At 40.9% G+C, this 20892-nt stretch overlaps 1 protein-coding gene across 2 annotated transcripts in view; it reads left to right on the forward strand.

The window, feature by feature from the left end:
* Positions 1–768: 768 nt before the first annotated feature.
* The window catches only part of LOC125041960 (cyclin-dependent kinase inhibitor 3-like), a 35140-nt gene continuing 15016 nt past the window's right edge, over positions 769–20892 (forward strand). For both annotated transcript variants that reach the window (XM_047637397.1, XM_047637398.1), the window contains exons 1-2: positions 769–863; positions 11467–11542. In XM_047637397.1, coding sequence (XP_047493353.1) covers positions 11475–11542 — 68 coding nt within the window. In that variant the 5' untranslated portion in view covers positions 769–863; positions 11467–11474. The remainder of the gene's footprint in view (positions 864–11466; positions 11543–20892) is intronic.

Raw genomic sequence — 20892 nt, forward strand, 5'->3', positions numbered from 1 at the left:
AACGAATGGGAGGTCACAGTCGTCAGGTGGTGCGTCAGCTCATGTCTGATATATATATATATATATATATATATATATATATATATATATATATTACTCTGTATTTCCCTTGATGTATGTATTTCTGACAAAGATAAAATCGAAACCGGTCAAATACATCTCTTGTATTGTGAAGATATTCATTCTCATTCATACTTTTTCTACATTTGTCAACATGAATGCGGTTCATATATAAATATATATATGTACATATGTTATATACATATGTATCTATATATCATATATATATATATTTACAAATATTACACACACACACATATATATGTATATACATATAATATATATTTATATATATATATATATTATATGTATATATAATATATATGTATATATGTATATATTATATTATATATATGATATATATGTATATATATAATATATACACATATATATCATACTATATATTTTCATAAACATACAAATATACATATATATACACATCTATATATCTATCTATATATATTATATGTATATACATATATATATATATATATATATATATATATATATATATATATATATATATATATATATATTAGAGAGAGAGAGAGAGAGAGAGAGAGAGAGAGAGAGAGAGAGAGAGAGAGAGAGAGAGAGAGAGAGAGAGAGAGAGAGAGAGAGAGAGAGAGAGAGAGAGAGAGAGAGAGAAATATCGCTGTGCCATCGATGGCTTTCCTGCACCACTTTTGTACCTCCGATAAACTAATGCAAACAAACACTCAGATTCTCCTCGGATTTGCAGAGATTGTTGACACTTGGGTCATTAGTCTCTTTTTTTTTCTTAACTTATTTTTGCAGTAACTGTAAGTATTATTATGGTTATTTAAGTGCTACCTGGGAGTACTTACGTAGAATAGACTTATTAGAAACAGAATATATATACATATATATCTATATCTATATCTATATCTATATCTTTATATACACACACACACACACACACACACACACACACACACATATATACAGACACAGACACAGACACAGACACAGACACACACACACACACACACACACACACACACACACACACACACACACACACACACACACACACACACACACACACACACACACACACACACACACACACACACACACACACATATCCATATATATTTATATATGTATATCTATATCTCTTTATATATATAAAGAGATATATATATATATTTATATATATAAATATATATATAAATATATAAATATATATATATATATATGTATATGTATCTCTCTGCCTTTGTCTCTGTCTCTCTCTCTCTATATATGGTGTGTATAAATATGGTGTGAGTATATATATGCTATATTTATATATGTAGTGTGTGTATACATATGGTGTGTATATATATGTATTTATATCTATATATCTATATATATATATAAGATATGTATAATATATATTATATAATATATATTATATAATATATATTATATTATATATACTATATAATATATATATGATATATATGTATATGTATATATATAATATATATATACACACACACACATATATATATATATATATATATATATATATATATGTATATATATATATATATATATGTTTAATATCCCAGGATACTCTTCTTATTGTGCTTCAAGTTTCTCATATTATGTCTGTTAATTGTCGTCTTACAAGGAAATTCATTGGCAAAGCTTTTTATTTCTCAACATATTCTTTTTAAATTAAATGGTCTTTAATTAGATTTATGGTAATTTAATTTATATTTCTTTGTCTAAGAAACTATATTGATTTCATGGTATAGTTCAAATTTCACATAGCCATATGAAACAATTAAACATTGCCTCTAATGGACAGAATGACAAAATTTAAGTTTACATTCATGGCATTTCCTTGGGAATCGATACTTTGGCATACTTCTAAATAATGATGCATTAAGATATATATACTTTATATATATATCTTAAGATGGTGCAAACCTAAAGACACAGTCCTAAACAGAGGGAAAAACTACACTCATAGATACTTAAAAGAATATTGGCAGAAATTAAGAAACTATTTTGCATCAATTGCCATGCGACTGTGTCCATTATGATGATGCAGGTGTCCTGGGATGGAGCTCCCAATAGGGAAAAACAGCAATTGAGTGGGGATGAGGAAGGATTTTGATTTATATGAATTTCATATGATATCTAGTGGGTATGTAGTGTATAGTGTATGGTAATGTGACTTTCATGATTTGTAGTATATATCTTAGATAATTTTCATCAGTGACACTCCTAATGCACACTGAATGAAAATGTTACAATAACTTACAATAATCCATTCAACCTTCATTCTTTATTGGAAAACAGCCCGCTAATCTATTTTTGTTTAAAATGATAAGCATATGTTTAAAAGCCATTCAGTTTGTCTGTAGACAATAACCAATCAGAATTACCCTAAGCAAGTATAATTTTATATTGTTTCTTGTTTAGGGCTTCATAAATTTTAGGTTTATGAGTAAAGAACGAACCACTCCAAACTCTTTCCTGATGGAATATATTTGGATGATGTATGTTGTCCATTTTGTTGTGGTGTTTGATAGGTCCAGAGGAAACTGTGACTGCTGTGCACAAAATGCATTAGGGGGCGGGGGGGAGGGGGGATTGTAACAAAATTACGTGAATATTTTAAGTGAGAAGTCAGATATGTTTTTACACTTTGGCTCTCTGCTCATCCAAAACCCCAGTTGTCTATGGATCTCCAAATTTGTTGTGTGTGATTGCCTATTAGGAAAGCAAAGTCTTAAACAGAAAATAAACATCAAATTCACTCTAAGCATTAAACTATATGAGAAATTCTGAATCTCGATAGTGAAAGTCATGTTGTCTTTAATGATTTAATAAAAAACAAACCATTGGAATTTTTAAGACATAGTTGTTCTAACATTTTAGGCATATTTCTCATTTTAGACATCAATTATATACTCTGCATGTTTGAGGTTTCTGTTAGATATAAACATAATTAGGGCTTTATGTCATTTATAATCTTTTATCCACTATATTAGTCTTGTTAATATTCTTTCAAAATGTTTGCCAGGTCAGGGAATTCTAAGAATAAATTTATGCAAATTTACTTTCACAAATTTTTTGCAAAGTTTAAATATTGGGTTTATTACTACTTCAGCTTAGTGGGCCATTTATGAACACCCAAAAGTGAGTTCAGTTTTGTTAGTATTGATTCTGAGAAGTCATATTGTGCATTTTATAAAGTTCGCAGGTAATTCGTCTGGCCTTTAGGTTTTGGTATCCTATGTACTGTATTTTTTATTGCAGATTTTAATTATGTTTCTTTCATCTTTATTGAAGGTTTTGTAGTATCTGTCTTCCTGATTCTGTCGGCAGTTTTCTAGCTTCTTTTTGATAATGTTTTCTTGAATCTCTCTGTCAGTAGCTTTAGCATTTTGATGTTTGTTATTGGAAGCATTTTTTTACTATGGGACATTCTATTATTCATATATATATATATATATAGATATATATATATTTGTGTATATACATATTTATATATATATTATATATTTATATATGTATATATATTATATATTATATATGTATATATATTATATATTTATATATGTATATGTATATTCATATAAGTAGATATATGTATATGTATATTTATATTCATACTATACATATATATATATATATATATATATATATATTTATATATATATATATATATATTTTTTTTTTATTATGTGTGCATATATGTATATATATGCATATATAAATATATGCATATATATATTATCTATTATATCTATCTATATATATATATATATATATATATATATATATATTATATGTACATATATTATAATATATATATATTATATATTATAGATAGATAGATATTATATATATAAACTGCTCAAAACAATTAGGGGAACACTTGTATTTCATTTCAGAACTCAATTCGAATGTACAAATGTTACAATTTTGTACTGAAACTAAATTCCCAATGTACCCTGAACAACAGAGCGTCAAACTGGTCAAGAAGAACAAAAGTTAACCCTTGGAGGACCGAATTACGAAATGATGTTGAAAAACAAAGTGACTGTAGAGAGAAATGACAATGGAAGAAATTATGAATTTGCAGCACAGCACATTGCACAGCCACTTTGGCAGTGGGTATGCCCTCCACGAGCCTGTATGCACTCTCGACAACGTCGTGGCATGCTCCTGATGAGGCGGCGGATGGTGTCCTGGGGATCTCCTGCCAGACCTGAATCAGTACATTGGTAAGCTCCTGGACAGTCTCTGGTGCGGCGGGACGCTTCCAAATACGCCGTTGCATAATGTCCTAGAGGTGCTCAATGGGGTTCAGGTCCGGAGAACGTGAGGGCCAGTCCACAGCATTGATGCCCTCTTCCTCCAAAAACTGGCGGCTCACTCTGGCCACATGAGGTCGGGCACTGTCATGTACCAGAAGAAATCTGGGGCCCACTGCACCGGCGTAAGGTCGAACAATGGGTCTGAGGATTTCATCTCTATACGTAACAGCTGTCAGGGTACCTTGATTAAGCACATGAAGGTCTATGCGACCCTCCAGAGATATGCCTCCTCATACCATAACCGACTCACCACCGAATGAGTCATGCTGAACGATGTTGGATGCCGCATATCGCTCTCCACGTCGTCTCCAGACTCGGTCACGTCTATCACATGCACTTAAAATGAACCTGCTTTCATCCGTGAACAATGCTGGGCGCCAGTGGCGAACTTGCCAATTCTGGTGTCCATGCTGAAGGCCAGTCGGGCTGCACGGTGCTGGGCGGTGAGAATCGGCCCAACCAACGGCCGCTTGGCCCTCATGCCATCCTCGTGGAGTCTGTTTCTGGTCAGAAATGCGTACTCCAATGGCCCGCTGAGTCTCCGCATCACAGATATACGGATAAATCTGTCCTGTTGTTGGGTGGTGGCCCTTATTCGGCCTTGTCCAGGCCTCCTGGAGTACTGGCCGGTCTCTCCAAAGCGACTCCACGCACGGGAGACGACACTGGGAGACGCATTATGCTTGCAATAGAGTCAAAATGATCAGAAAATCCTCAACCAAGAAGGAAATAATATTCGCCAGGAGCACAAAATCGGCGTGGCTACCACTAGCTAACTCACTCCAGATTTGGGGGTTGACTCGCTTTTGACAATCCTGTCTAGACCTTGTTTATTGCAAATGGGTCAAAGGCAGTGAAATTGATTCACAGGTCGCTAAGGTTGCAAACTAGCTGGGTGGAAAACTCCAATGCGCAAATATATGTCTGTGATGTCCCAAAAATAAAGTGTTCCCCTAATTGTTTTGAGTAGTGTATTATATATATTATATATATTATATATATTATATATATTATATGTAATATATATATTATATATATTATATATATTGTATATATTATATATATCATATATATTATATATATTATATATATTATATATATTATATATATTATATATACATATATATATTATATATATTATATATATTATATATATTATATATATTATATATACATATTGTATATATTATATATATCATATATATTATATACATTATATATATTATATATATTATATATTATATATATGTTATATATTATATATATTATATATATATGTTATATATGTTACATATATTATATATATATTATATATATTATATATATTGTACATATTATATATTATATATATTATATATATTACATATATTATATATTATATATATTTTATGTTATATATTATATATAATGTATAAATATTATATATAATGTATAAATATTATATATATATTATGTATATGTCATATATATTATACATATCATATATATTATATATAAATTGTATATATTATATATATTATATATATTATATATGTTATGTATATTATATATATGATATATTATATATATATTATATATATATTATATATATATTATATAATATATATATCATAAATATTACATATATATTATATATATTATATATATAAAATATATATGTATTATATATATTATATATATTATATATATTATGTATATCATATATATATATATTTATACTATAAATATTATATATATATTATATATATAATATATATCATATATATATCATATATATATGTTATATATATATCATATATATCATATGTATATTATATATATCATATATATCATATATATCATATGTATATTATATATATCATATATATCATATATATTATATATTATATGTATATATATTACAGACACACACACACACACACACACACACACACACACACACACACACACACACACACACACACACACACACACACACACACACACACACACACACGCGCGCGCGCGCGCGCGCGCACGCGCATATGCACACGCTGGGGGCGAACCTATGGCACGGGGCTTGCATACGGCCTTGACTGCCATCTGATAGCCTGGCTCTATTCCCACTGACCAGTTGAGGGGCATGGTCATCCTTCTCTGGAAGGGGAAAGGGGATCAATTGGACTGTAGCAACTACCGTGGCATCATACTGCTCAGTATACCAGGCAAGGTTTTCGCTCTTAAGGTACCAGAGACCGGAGCAGTCTGGATTCACTCTTGGCAAGCCTACAATAGACCGTATCCTAGCATTGTGGAATGTTGTCATGAGATCGGTCGTGAGCTGCTCGCAACCTTCATCAACTTCAAGAAGGCGTTTGACTCGGTGTATCGAGAATCGCTATGGGAGGTCCTGAGACTTAAGGCTAATATCAAGCCTATATACTGGTACTGTAAAGTGGGAGCCTGTCGAACTTCTTCCCCCAAACATGCAAGCAGGAGTGAGGCAAGTCTGTGTCCTTGCACCAACACTCCAACACCTACTATCTACTACTAGCTACTATCCAAAGTCAACGTGCCGACTTATAGCGCGGGAGTTCGGTACATCAAGCCGAATCACCGCCTCGGAGCGCTTTGGCGGGCCGCTGCGACGTACAGCCGCACGTCACATTTCGAGCGGTTTGTTATGACGTCCAGAGACGTGACCCGTCGTGAAGGGGATATATATATTCATATACATATTTATGTGTATATATACACACATACACACATATGTGTATATATACATTAATATATATATATATTTATATGTGTATATTTTAGTCTATATATATTTACATATTTATATATGTATATATATACATATACATATTCATATATATGTATATATACGTATACATATTCATATATATATGTATATATATACATATACATATTCATATATATATGTATATATATACATATACATATTCATATATACATGTATATATACATATACATATTCATATATGTATGTATATATACATATACATATTTATATATGGCTATATATACATATACATGTCCAAGGCAAAGGGCAAAAAGTGTTAAGCTGGCGTGGGACAACCACTCTCAGTATCCTAGACCTCGAGTGGTACAGGACATCGTCGCTCATCTCGAATTCATCCAATGGAGGTAACAGTTTGGATTTGGCCAAGGTTCCTCCTTAAGATCCCCAATCACCTCAGCCGAAGATGTATTTTTCAATTACTTTTAACATAGTATTGCAAGATCAATCTTGTTCAAAGACACAGATTCGACTTCTGCTGAAGATGCACTTGACTCCATATCGGGAGCTTTATGGCAGGAACACAGATGGTAGTGGATGCAGTAGTCATACGTTTGCGGTTTGAGGCCCCATCTAGACATGCGGGGCATTTGGTGCATCGCTGGAATGGGATGTTTTTACTACATGACTAGTCGTAATCTCTTTGGGGAAGTACTGAATGGGTGTGTGCCCACGGTTATGGCTGGATGCTGTTAGTGATGTGGTGAGGCTCTCCAGTCGACAATGAACTGGGCAGACCCTGTGTTGCTTCTACTTGGCTGATGTGTGCTCTGGATCCCGAAGCTTAAGTGTTTGGGAGCTGTGTAAGCAAACCATGAGTTGTGTAGGTTGTGGGTTGTGGCTACTACACCTTTTTTTATGTTTATCACAATCATTTTTTTTTTCAGACATCCTTAGCTATATTATGATACCAGATAGAGGATTTAAAACTTATTGAAAACTTCAAACATTAAAATAAACATTGAAATTATAGAGATCAGAGAATAACATAGTTGCAGAATTTCTTGAGAACATATTGAATGGCACGGCGAATTACACGCCAGAGGAAGCGACTGTAGCGGCACTGAAGTCAGAGGATCTGACCGCCCTTGCAAGTCCGCTTGTGCAACTGGTGGGTGCGGGATGTGCACCCGAACGACCAGTTGGCGTGGGATGCCCGCCCAAGGGTATCGGTCCACCGGAGGAGCTGCCTGCCGTGGACGCGCCGGAGGAGCTGCCTGCCGAGGTCATGCCGGATGAGCTACCTGCCGTGGACATGCCGGAGGAGCTGCCTGTCGAGGACATGCCGGAGGAGCTGCCTGCCGAAGACGCACCGGAGGACCTGTCTGCTAGGGACGCGCCGGAGGAACAGCTGGTGGGTGCAGGATGTGCGCCCGAACGACCAGCTAGCTTGGGATACCCGCCCAAGGATCCGGTGGGCATCGGTTTGCCCGAGAAGCTGCCTGCCGAGGACGAGCCGGAGGAGCTGCCTGCCGAGGACATGCCGGAGGAGCTACCTGCCGAGGACATGCCGGAGGAGCTGCCTACCGAGGACATGCCGGAGGAGCTGCCTGCCGAAGACGCGCCGGAGGACCTGTCTGCTAGGGACGCGCCGGAGGAACAGCTGGTGGGTGCAGGATGTGCATCCGAACGACCAGCTAGCTTGGGATACCCGCCCAAGGATCTGGTTGGTACCGGTCTGCCTGAGAAGCTGCCTGCCGAGGACGTACCAGAGGAGCTGCCTGCAGAAGACGCACCGGAGGATGCGCACCCGAACGACCAGTTGGCGTGGAGGAGCTACCTGTCCAGGACGTGCCAGAGGAGCATCTGTGCAAAGGCACCCTGGAGGAGCTGCCCCCCGAGGACGCACCGGAGGTGCTGCCTGCCGAGGACTCGTCGGAGGAGCTGCCGTCCGAGGATACCGTGGAGGAGCTGCCGTCCGAGGAGAAGCCGGAGGAGCTGCCGGGAGTAGAGGGAAAGCTGGAGGAGCGATGGTGCAGCCAGTCTGATAGAAGGCAGAATCGCGATCGCCGGAAGAGTGTGGCTGACGGAAGGGCAGGCCCTGGGGACACATCACATCACCGCTAGATTGAGGACCTCGGAGCCTCGGTGTAGACATCTCGCAGTTGTGGTTCTCGCAAAATAATCTTCATTTCTTGGAAGATTATTTTGAAGAGAGAAGGGAGATATGTCACAACTGCGAGATTGCTCTGGACCGTCGGCGGTGTTTACCTCACTCTGGGCGGCGGGCTTAGGCCTCTCGTGATTGGCTTGTTCACCGTGGTGGGGAACGAGGGTATCGGCCTAAACATCGGCGGGACACATAAAAGGAGCACCAGTCCAAAATTCAGCAGTTCCTTCCGCCATGTGACCTCGCCTGCTCCGCTGGATCCTCCTGTTTGTTTGTATTATATCCTCTGTTTATAGTGTAATTATTGCCCTTTAGCATTAAAATCTTATGTATGTTTCCTCTGGTGTGTTTCCGTTGACCTGACCGCTCTGATTCCTTAAAACGTACCCTGACACGTTTGTACCTTTTGATAATAATGCCAGTGAAAAGGACAATATGAAATATAATGAAGATATTTATAATTATGTTGTTTCATTGTTTCTATCATAACTGCATAAACGGTCTCTATGATAACAAATAATAATGTCAAGAGAGTACAGTTAAAATATATTAAAGTCAATAACAATGTTAATGAAATAATGACACAATTTCAAATACAAGTAATATTATTATTAATAATTATAGTAATAATAGTAATAATGATACTGCTGCTACTTCTACCAATAATATCAGTAACAGCTACATTATCAATAATACCAATAATGTTGATGAATATCAATAGTTATTTACGGATTGGTCAAACTGCCCAGTGTAGTGGCTCTCGTGATGTATTTTGTAGGAGCTGCCATGCAATTTTGGGTCTGAGGCAGCGGTCTTCAGATTTAAGCTTTACCCATCGCATCAGGCAATATAAACGTGCCACCCATTTACTGCATCCTTTTATACATGTACCTCCTCCTCTCCCCCTCATAAGAAAACCTTCGTTCTCAGACCTCCCCAACCAACCTTTCAGAAACACTTGATGACCATCTAATCATAAATAATTTTGTTTTACCGTGATAGTAGTTCAATTCATATTGTTACTGCTATTATAGAAGGTAGATGCACATAATTATTATAAATTAAGATCGTTAAATTGAAGTGCAGCCTTAAGGTTTTACGGAAAAAAGACTGCTGTGTAGTTACTGGAAAGTAAAGTAAAAGACGCAAGCTGCATAATAGTTTTTGCTTTGCATGCCATGACACAGTTGAGTTGTATAATACACTAATTATACACTTTTTTATCAATAGGTATTTACCTTTATTAGCCCGCAAGATGAAAATTGGCACCCCTGCCCCAGACCATTACGACTCTGACATAGAATATTCAAAAGGAACGTTAATATCCAAGAAAATTGGCGGAGAATAGAAAAGAAAAAAACAAGAAAATTTAGCCAGGGATAACGCCACATACGCGCATGTAGTGCCCCTCTGTACGAGCGAGTAGAACACCGCGGTTGAACTGCTCTCAACTGAAGTGAATTTCTTTGTAAAGAGACGAGGCAGTCTGCACGTGCGGAAGGAACGTTTGGGAAGCGGGAGGCAGTCTGAACACGTTTTGAGATAGCTCTTTTGGAAATATAATATATACTTAAAACAAATGTTTGCTGGTATCAAACAGGAAACTAAGCTATTTTCCGCGTAATTCCTTTAAGATATATTGTTTCTTTAGAAACCATTGTCCTTTTTTTTACCTTATTCCTATAAAAAAAAAACTATCCATACGGATAAACCTGCAAGTATATGGAGTCATACTGTGCAGGAACGTGTAATTTCTAATATGCCAATTTCATACAAAACTGAGCATTTATTTGAAGGAAATGACAATAAAAAAAACATGATTTTAGGAAATTTATGCGATGTGGTAAAATAACCATCCAGAAATTGATGTCGTGGACATTCTTGGAGACCAAAAACTCAAAATTCCCCTACTTAACTATTTGAAGGGGCGGTGGTTCCTTTAATTTTCTCCCGCTTATTTCTATTCTGTATAATGGCAGAAACTCAGGTTTATAGATTTTTTGTTGTTGTTATTGATGTATCATTGCCTATTTTAACATTTTGTCACAAAGCAAAGCAAACGGATATACAGATTGTATATCCGTTTTCACTTTAATACCCAGTCTTTAGCACTTTTCCATATTCTTAGTCAAAACTTATCTTTCCAGGTTATAAAATGTTTGACTCATCAGACTCTGAAGAAGAGACGAATGTGGTTCCCGTACAGACATTAAAAATTGACTGGTATGTAACTTTTCCCCTAAATATAATGCTTAAACAGTAATAAAGTGCCTGCCAGAATATATTTCAGTTTTATATGGTATATATATCATGTTTATATATGTATTCATAACTAATCCACACACGCACACGCACTCGCACACACACTCGCACTCGCACACGCACTCACACTCGCACTCGCAATCGCACTCGCACTCGCACTCGCACTCGCACTCGCACACGCACACGCACACGCACACGCACACGCACACGCACACGCACACGCACACGCACACACACACATACACACACACACACACACACACACACACACACACACACACACACACACACACACACACACACAGAACACAAACACTCACAGAACCACGCATGCACACGCACGCACGCACGCCCCCCCCCCCCCCCCCCACACACGCACGCACCTACTCATACGCACACGAATTTACACACTTCACAAAATTCACAGACACAGAAGCGCGCGCGCACTCATATAATACACAGACAACCGCACGTACACACACACACGGACTAATAAGCAGACGAATACACACACACTCGCACTCAAAACACACAGACACACACACAAGCGCGCGCGCGCACGCACTGACACTGTTTATTCAACACACACGCACACATATAATACACAGACGCACGCACACACACACACACACACACACACACACACACACACACACACACACACACACACACACACACACACACACACACACACACACACGTGCGCGCACACACGCACGCACGCACGCACGCACTCATAAGCACACAAATGCACACACACTCAAAACACACGGACACACAGAAGCGCGCGCGCGCACATATCACACACACACACACACACACACACACACACACACACACTATACTGTGTACAGAAGCATGTATACGCGTGGCTTCCACGTGGCCGGGCTGCCACGCCCACCGCGGCTCACCCACGCGGTCCCAGGTGGCGCCCCCACGCCACTCACCAGTACTTAAGGCCCAGGATGACCCAGGTCAGAGAGAGTACCTGCCCCGCGTCTGTCCGATCAAGTCCGCCCCCCCCCCTGGGCTGACCGCACACCCAGCATTAATCCTTACCAAGACTTGTTCGTGTGTTCTGTATCTGTTTTCACGATACCTGTGCTTACGCACACTTCTCAATTTAGAGCCTTTACGACCATGTCTTGAGAACCTGTTATGAGTACATATTTGGGCCTTTTTCCTTTCTTTTATCTTCCCTCTAAATGTGTTAAGCCGTATGTGCAGTTACACTCACGCTAGTTTTGTTAGGTTGACAGCAAATGGTACGCTCTTCATTCTTATGACCTCAGATCACTGTGATGAATATCGTTCATTTATTAAGTATTTATTAAATTTTTCTCGTGATTAGAAAGCTATATTGTTTCAATTGCAACGAATTTAGCGCGTTCATGATTTTTACTGTTTTCATGAACATCATATCATTATTTGTTTTCTCACTGACCATTTCCCGTCTTGACCTGACCTCCGAGTGAAAGTCATTAGTCACATCCGCTTGGGACAGCTGTGTGATCTGACCCCACTTTCACTCTGAGTGATTGACACGGTGAAATGAATGTGAGAACTGCTAATATTTCCTAAATTATAGGGATATCGCATAGCAACCGTTACATGTTCATTGGTGACACGTTCTACCGGCGCTAGAACGGAGCTTATTATAGCGCCAGGGATCTTCCCTATATCATAGCGTCAGAGTACCTATCCTGGGGTTGCGTTTAGGCCTAATAGACCCGCGCTCCGACGTAATGATAATTATTCATACGCTCGGTAACTTTTTGAGCCGGTGTGACCCTCAATGACCTCCGTAAATTATAGGGCTAGGGTTTAAGCTAGAATTGAGATTCACTTATTAATCACATCCTGCTCAACCCCTTGACGTCGCTGGCATGTTTGTGATTAATCCCATCGAGTTGTGATTCATGATAAATAGCCTTAGGGCATTGCATGAGCACCCATCACAGACTCGCAGCTAGAGTGGGTTATTAATATTTTCCCAGATCATTTCGCTGGGAAAATTGAAGTCTGCATGCCAGTTGGACTGATTTTTACCTCGGGAGATTTGCTGACCCCGAGAAGATTCGCTTGGGAATGTTTATCACGTCACCATTCATTAGTGCGTCACTCTGTCGCATATCATTAAATGTTGAATTCAATGTGGTAGTTGAACAAATTTTGTATTACTTCTTTAGCTAGTTTATTGCATTTATGTAAAATGAACGTTAATTTCCATGTTTGGCATCCATGTCAGGTCTGTGTGAGGTCACTTTCACTCTCATTAACTGTCACACACACACACACACACACACACACACACACACACACACACACACACACACACACACACACACACACACACACACACACACACACACACACGCACACGCTCACGCACTCCCGCGATTTTGTCAGTCGTGATGTGTGAATTATTATTTACATATATTTCCTTTCTGTGTTACGACAATGGTTCAAGTAAACCTTTGCGGGTTGCCATTTGTCGATTTTCTTACCTTATCTATCAGAGACGGTTGACAGTTCAAGCTAGGTCCATGCGGATCGCTGGTACCGTCTCTCTCTCCTATTTTCTTCTTTAACTTTGTGAAATAAAACATAAAAGGAGAAATAAAAGACGAAAATAACGAAAAGTCAACCATAAAACTGCAAATTATATAAATAATCGGCTAGTGGCGCTTAACACCCCCTCTTCTCTGTTGTCTCTCTTTTCTCTTAGTATCTTGGCCCTTATATGTAAAATCTGGTTCACGATATCTGTCATGGCACCGAAGGAGGCCCTGCTGCAGAAACGGTCACCTTCGGACGCTGTGGAAAACGTCACCAGAAACCAAGAAAGATTAGGATAATTATGCCCGTAGATCCAGTGAAGGACCAGGAACTCGCCGGAGCAGGTACCAGTCGCCCCATGATGCTGACCTGCCTGGACGCCGCAGATCCACTCAACCTCAAGGAGCTCGTCACCCGAAGAGGACGCTTCCTGCCGGACGCCCATGGTCCTGACGAGGAATACAAGGACGTCGGTACGAGCACGCAGCCGAGGAGGACCTGGATGAGATCTGTGGGAACGTGCTTTGGGCGAGTAAGCCGCCGAGTTAGGCCTGGTCGAGGACTACGAGGACGAGTCCGAAGTCAAGGAGGACCTGTGCGAAACCTTCGAGGACGTGTGGATGTCGAGGACGGACGGATTTACCAGGGACCAAGACGAAGTGGCGACAGGGACGAGCAGCCACGAAGATGCACACGCGAGAACGAAGTGATTACAAGTCAAGAACCAGCCAGGCTGGGTAACCCTTGAGGCAAATATAAGGTGCCTCGAGGGCAAGGCGTTAGTAGGTGGCCGAGCAATATACAGTGTACAGAAGCACGTATACGCGTGGCTTCCACGTGGCCGGGCTGCCACGCTGGCATGCCCACCGCGGCTCACCCACGCGGTCCCAGGTGGCGCCCCCACGCCACTCACCAGTACTTAAGGCCCAGGATGACCCAGGTCAGAGAGAGTCACTACAGAGAGTTCCTGCCTAGAGCCTGCGGGGTCAAGGCCGAGCTCACTCACTCACTCACTCACTCACTCACTCACTCACTCACTCACTCACTCACTCACTCACTCACTCACTCACTCACTCACACACACACACACGCACGTACGCACACACGCACGCACGCACACACGCACGCACGCACGCACGCACGCACGCACGCACGCACGCACGCACACACACACACACACACACACACACACACACACACACACACACACACACACACGCACACACGCACACACGCACACACACACACACACACACACACGCACACACGCACACACGCACACACAGTACACGCACGCACGCATATACATACTTCACCAACAGCAATCACTCCCCAACGAGATAAACCACCAGACATGTAAGAGATGAACCGCATGGGGCGTTATCTACTACATAACTGGTCTATATTTCCTTGTGGAGTGATAGAGTGCGTGTGAGTGTACACTGTTAAGGCTGGTTACTGTTGATGAAGTGGATATCTACATGGTAGCTGGAGAAGCTCCCCAGTTAGTGAAGAACTGTGCAGTTCTGTGTTGCTGCTGCTTGGCTGAGTGCTTTGGAGTATGATCCATTGATCTCGGTTCAGTTCAGTTCAGATTTGCGAAAGCCAACTTCGTCCCAGTCTTACATATATGTGGCACTTGTGTTAACTATTTATAGCTGTCTCAACAGCCGGATTGCCAGCAGGCGCTTCAGCCGGCTGTGGTGGGTGGTCCCTATCCCAGAAATTGAATATGCTCACTCCTCTGCAGATAGCATAGAAGTGTAGCCTAGTCTGATTCTGTGAAGAATAACGTATGCATCTCTGTTAATTGTTTCGGAGAGTGCCAGTGGCTCAAAGCCTGTGGTATCTGAGAACTATCTGGCCTAGGGGTAGGTTCTCGCTTCCTCTGTGTAGCTGCAGAAGAGTGGCCTTAAGATTTTTCGACTTGGGTTAATGATCATGGGATTTGGAGGCATACCCCTGCCAATTTCAACTAATCTGTCAACAAACTCATCTCCTCTGATGCCCATCAGAGGAGATGATTGTTCTACCCTTTGTAATAATCCTCTGTGCTATGGTAAGCAGAGTGGTCAGGGGGTAGATGTCGTTGGGCATGCTGTGCGGTAGACTGTCAATGGCTCCCCTGGATCTGTATGTATAACCATGTGTCCTTCCCTCAGGGACACATGGGTTGGGCTCCCATGATCTACTTGGAGCGACGAGGCATTCTGGATATTGTGCTTTGCTTTTTGTTGCAAAGCTGGCACTTGCAGTGTAGCTTACAGGATCGACTGATCCATCCATGAAGTAGGTTCTTCTACCTGGAGAAGTGATGGCTACAATGAGCCTCATGGCTTCTGCCTTCAGTCCAGGCATGATTCTTTCTCCTTGACAAACTTATAACAGACAACTCGAGGTCAAGGTCTGTGCCCATGGCGGGGGGTCAATATAGTTAGGGTGGGGGGAGTCCATACCCTTGACAAGTTGTTGCTCTTTGAGCTGATAGTGTATAAATACCTTGGCTGTATCTGACAGTGGCGCAATTTACATGCAAAGAGCATGTAAATTAGTTCTAAGTGTTTGAGTATTTTTTATCTGATGTTTGTGTTCGGGGATGCATGGATGACCTCGGAAAGCAACTGTGCTGCCTTTAGATCAATTAGGTCCAAGCGAAGAAGTTTAGCCTCCATGTAGAGTTTTAGGACTATTGTCTACCTTGGGACATCCATAATAATCCTGGCAGTTTCATATTGGAGTGTCTCCAATTTTTCTCTGAGTCTTGGCTTGGTAGCAATCAGGGGGACAGAAGCTTAGTCCACGTTGAGACTGACAGCATGTACATAGAATGATTTTTGTAGTTTGTGTCCTGCTCCTATGTGTCTTTCGCTCATTACTCTCATGACAGAATCTTGCATTAGTTTGATCAACCATTTGCTGGATCTCCTTTTGGAAGGAGAAGTTCTGGTCAACCCATACCCTGAGGTACTGGAAGACCTGAACCCACTCTTGGTCCATTCCCTGGACATGCATTCTTGTACCATGAACATTAAGTCTCAGAGCCATGGCCTTTAATTAGACTACAGAGCTCCTTAGTCGTGTCCTACAACACTTCTCAAGCACATGATCCAGACAGCGCTGGGCTCTTCTTAGGCAGTGTTGACTAGTGGAGATTATTCCCTTCTGGGTCAGGGTCACTTGAACAGCAAGAGGACTTGCCGTGATAGTGCGACAGTGCTTGGGGTAGAGTGGAAGTTTCCCAGGATATGTTGATGAGTAACAGGAATGCAAGCTCACCTTCCAGCCCTTGGTGGGAAATGATGGGGTAGATCCCATCAGAGCCTGGGCCTGAACCAGAACTGTTTTTGCATGTTCTTAGTTTCCTCTGGGTGAAGAACTCCCTGTCACTCATGAGAGCAAGTCTGCCTGCTTGTCGGCATTCTTGGTTTGCCGTCAGTCCTGCTGACAGACTGGTGCTGGTGCTACTTGTTCCTGCAAAAATCTTGAACACCAGCCTGTCTGCCTCTGAGGGTAGTTTTTTTAGTTTAGTTTTTGATTCCATTTATTGCAATGGATATTCTTGGTGTGACATACTGTCTGTTTCATTTTGCTTCTAAACTATCCCCTGTGTGGAAGGAATGGCCGGGGTTACCATCCACTGGCGGCGAGGGAATCGAATGCAGGTCAGCAAGATTGCTAGACGAGAACGCTACCGCTGCACCACACAGCACACATAGTGGTATGTGCACCTAGGGGCTTAGCTGGTGGTGGCTCTCCTAACCCATTGTGGCAGCTTTGGAATGGTCTGTGAGGCTTCCTGATTAATGGCATTGATAATTCTGGCCTCAAACATGTTCATGTCTACACTTTGTGAGGGTTCATTGTTTCTAAGGCAGCAGGCCAAGGCTTGCCAGTTGGCTTGTCTGTTTTCCATCAAGGATTATGCTGTGGCATTGGGGCTGGACCAGCATCCAAGAGGGTGGTAACTTTGCAATCTCGGGGAATGACTCAAGGACTGGTTCAGACCCATTGCCAAAGGGGAAAGGTGGGAGAGGGTTGATCCAGCCTGCAAGATAAAAGTTGGAGGATAGATGACAAGGAAGCAGAAAGGTGGATAAAGGTCAGCAAGGGTTCGCAGACTTTTCACCCATTGCAATGGTGGTGCCGACGGTTAACATCGAGACTGCGAAGGTTAAAATATGAGTGTGATCACTATCAGAATATATATTCCCTGCCTGTGTCGATCAGAATTTTCTCTCTGTCGGCGGCAGGAGGAGATATGCTCTGGTGCTTACATCATGTTTTGATTAACTTCACTGGTCATGACACCTCCTCCCTGGCTCATGCGTTGGCACTCCTTGCAACGGGATTAATCGGAGCATTGGTGCTGAGATCCACACGAAGAGATGATGCCAGTGTCTCTCTCTCTCTCTCTCAGTGATAGTGGTTAAATAGCTCGACTATTTCTATAGAAGAGAACAACACAGTAAAGGGAACACACGACATGGGACAGCCTCCAGCCCTAGTTCTACATAAATCAATGGGTCACACCGACTCAAATAAAAGTTGCTTATCGAATGAATAACCTTTTTTACCTGTACCTACTATTGTAACGTTGGAGCGTAGGTGATTTAGGTGATTTACGCAACTCTTCATTATATCAGGCATCCCTGTGCAGTATGATATGGGGAAGATTCTAGCGCTACATTCAAATAATAGATTATGCAAAAATCGCGTTATAAGCTCCGTTCCAACGCCGATAGAACACGTCACCAATGAGCAATGTAACAAAGTTAGGCATAGTGTAAACGATTACGACAACCAGTTAACGGGAACAACGAGCTGTCTCTTAAGCCATCTGACGTCCGACCGGAAGTAAGGGAAAATGAGGTCAGGTCGAGACCAGAAACGCGCTAGTAGAAATGCTATGATATTCGTGTAGAATTATGAACGCGTTAAATTCGTTGAAACAATATAAATCCCTAAAAACGAGAGAAATTAATTATCTGATGAACGATATTCTTGTTTGTTGACAAATACCGTGGTCATACAGTAATGTGATCTAAGGTCAGAAAATGTGACCTGAGGTTAGAAGAAAAGAGTGAAAACGCTTAACACTTTTCCCCAACAAAACCAACGCAAGAGCGACTGCACATACGGCTTAACACATTTATGGGAGATGAAGGGAGGAAAAAGAAATGAAGAGGCCCAAAATGTGTACTCAAATGGTTTTGAAGACATGGTCGTATCGTGGAAGCGTTGGTCGAGCGGATTTCGGAGACTGCTTCCATCCTGCTACCAGATGTAAGAGTTTGTAGGTGGACACCAATGGTAGTTACTGTACGTACGACTTACAACACATATAAGTGACCACACACTATGTGTTGGGACAAGCGCTGAGCGCGGTGTCGCGTGTCCATCCAGCCAGCTCTGGGAGCGAACTGAAGGGTCAGACGAGGTCAGATGTAATCGTCATCTAGTTCCTCACTGAGGCAGTGGTTCTTAACTGACTGAAAGACTCGTGGTCTTCTGTTCTAATGGCTTACACAAATTGTGTTTATGCAAACACATACACACACACACACACACACACACACACACACACACACACACACACACACACACACACACACACACACACATACACACATACACGCACACGCACACGCACACGTGCACGCACACGCACGCGCACGCACACGCACGCGCACGCGCACGCACACGCACGCGCACGCGCACGCGCACGCACCCACACACACACACACACACACACACACACACACACACACACACACACACACACACACACACACACAGTATCAACACGTGAATCGGTTAAAAATGGTCCACTAAAGTCATTATAATTCATTTATAATTTTTTTTAATACTTAATGCACACTACCCTCTTCACTTCCTTATGTGTATGTGGCAGTGATAGCACCAGGGTTAGAAGGCTTTCTGTGGACATCTTTGCTCACAAGTCTGTAAGTGCTGCATCGAGATTGTGAATGGAGATGGTGCCTTTGCTTTGTAAATCATGTTTGATTATACAACACTAATTTTCTATAGGATCAATATCTGTGGTGCTCCTTGGCTACCGTTGATTACTTAACTTCACATATAGAGAGCTAATTTGTTACAGTTCTTGCCTTATAGACGGATGTACAATCTGGTTGATAAACAAATGCTCCTGCTTAATCAAAAGACTTCGAGAAGTAATACTTTAAGAGTATAAAATAGATATTTTAATTTACCCACATATTTGCTATTAATACAATTAACCCATTGCCCTCCTAGAGAAAGCGTCCCATATCATTAACTTGCCGGGTGTTTTGGCAGTTCCACAAGTGGGGGGCACTTCCCTTAAGGCAGTATAGATCCCCTCTGTCACGAGTGACCAATGATCCACTGCTCCTTACCCTAATTGAGTTATTGCACGGTAAAGTCGATCCTACGCTTCTGTCCATGGGTGAGAATAGGATTCCTCCATATAACCACCATAGCTCAAATCGTGAAAGCTTTGACTCCGAAGAGAGCCGTCTCTAAACAGCCTTCTCTTTACTTTCAAAAGGTGGGCTATGATGCGAGAATTTTTCTCCACTTCCTACTTGACAAGAGTTAGCCTCTCAGGGTAAGGGACGGCACCTAGCGACCCACCGATGAACTGACCACCAACTAACGGGTTAATTCTGCACTATCCTGATGGCAACTATTATAAAGATGGTATCACGTGAAAATTCTTATTTCAAGGCGTAGGACTGAAACATTAAATG

This window comes from Penaeus chinensis, chromosome 31 (assembly GCF_019202785.1).
Source record: "Penaeus chinensis breed Huanghai No. 1 chromosome 31, ASM1920278v2, whole genome shotgun sequence".
NCBI classification, from domain to species: domain Eukaryota; kingdom Metazoa; phylum Arthropoda; class Malacostraca; order Decapoda; family Penaeidae; genus Penaeus; species Penaeus chinensis.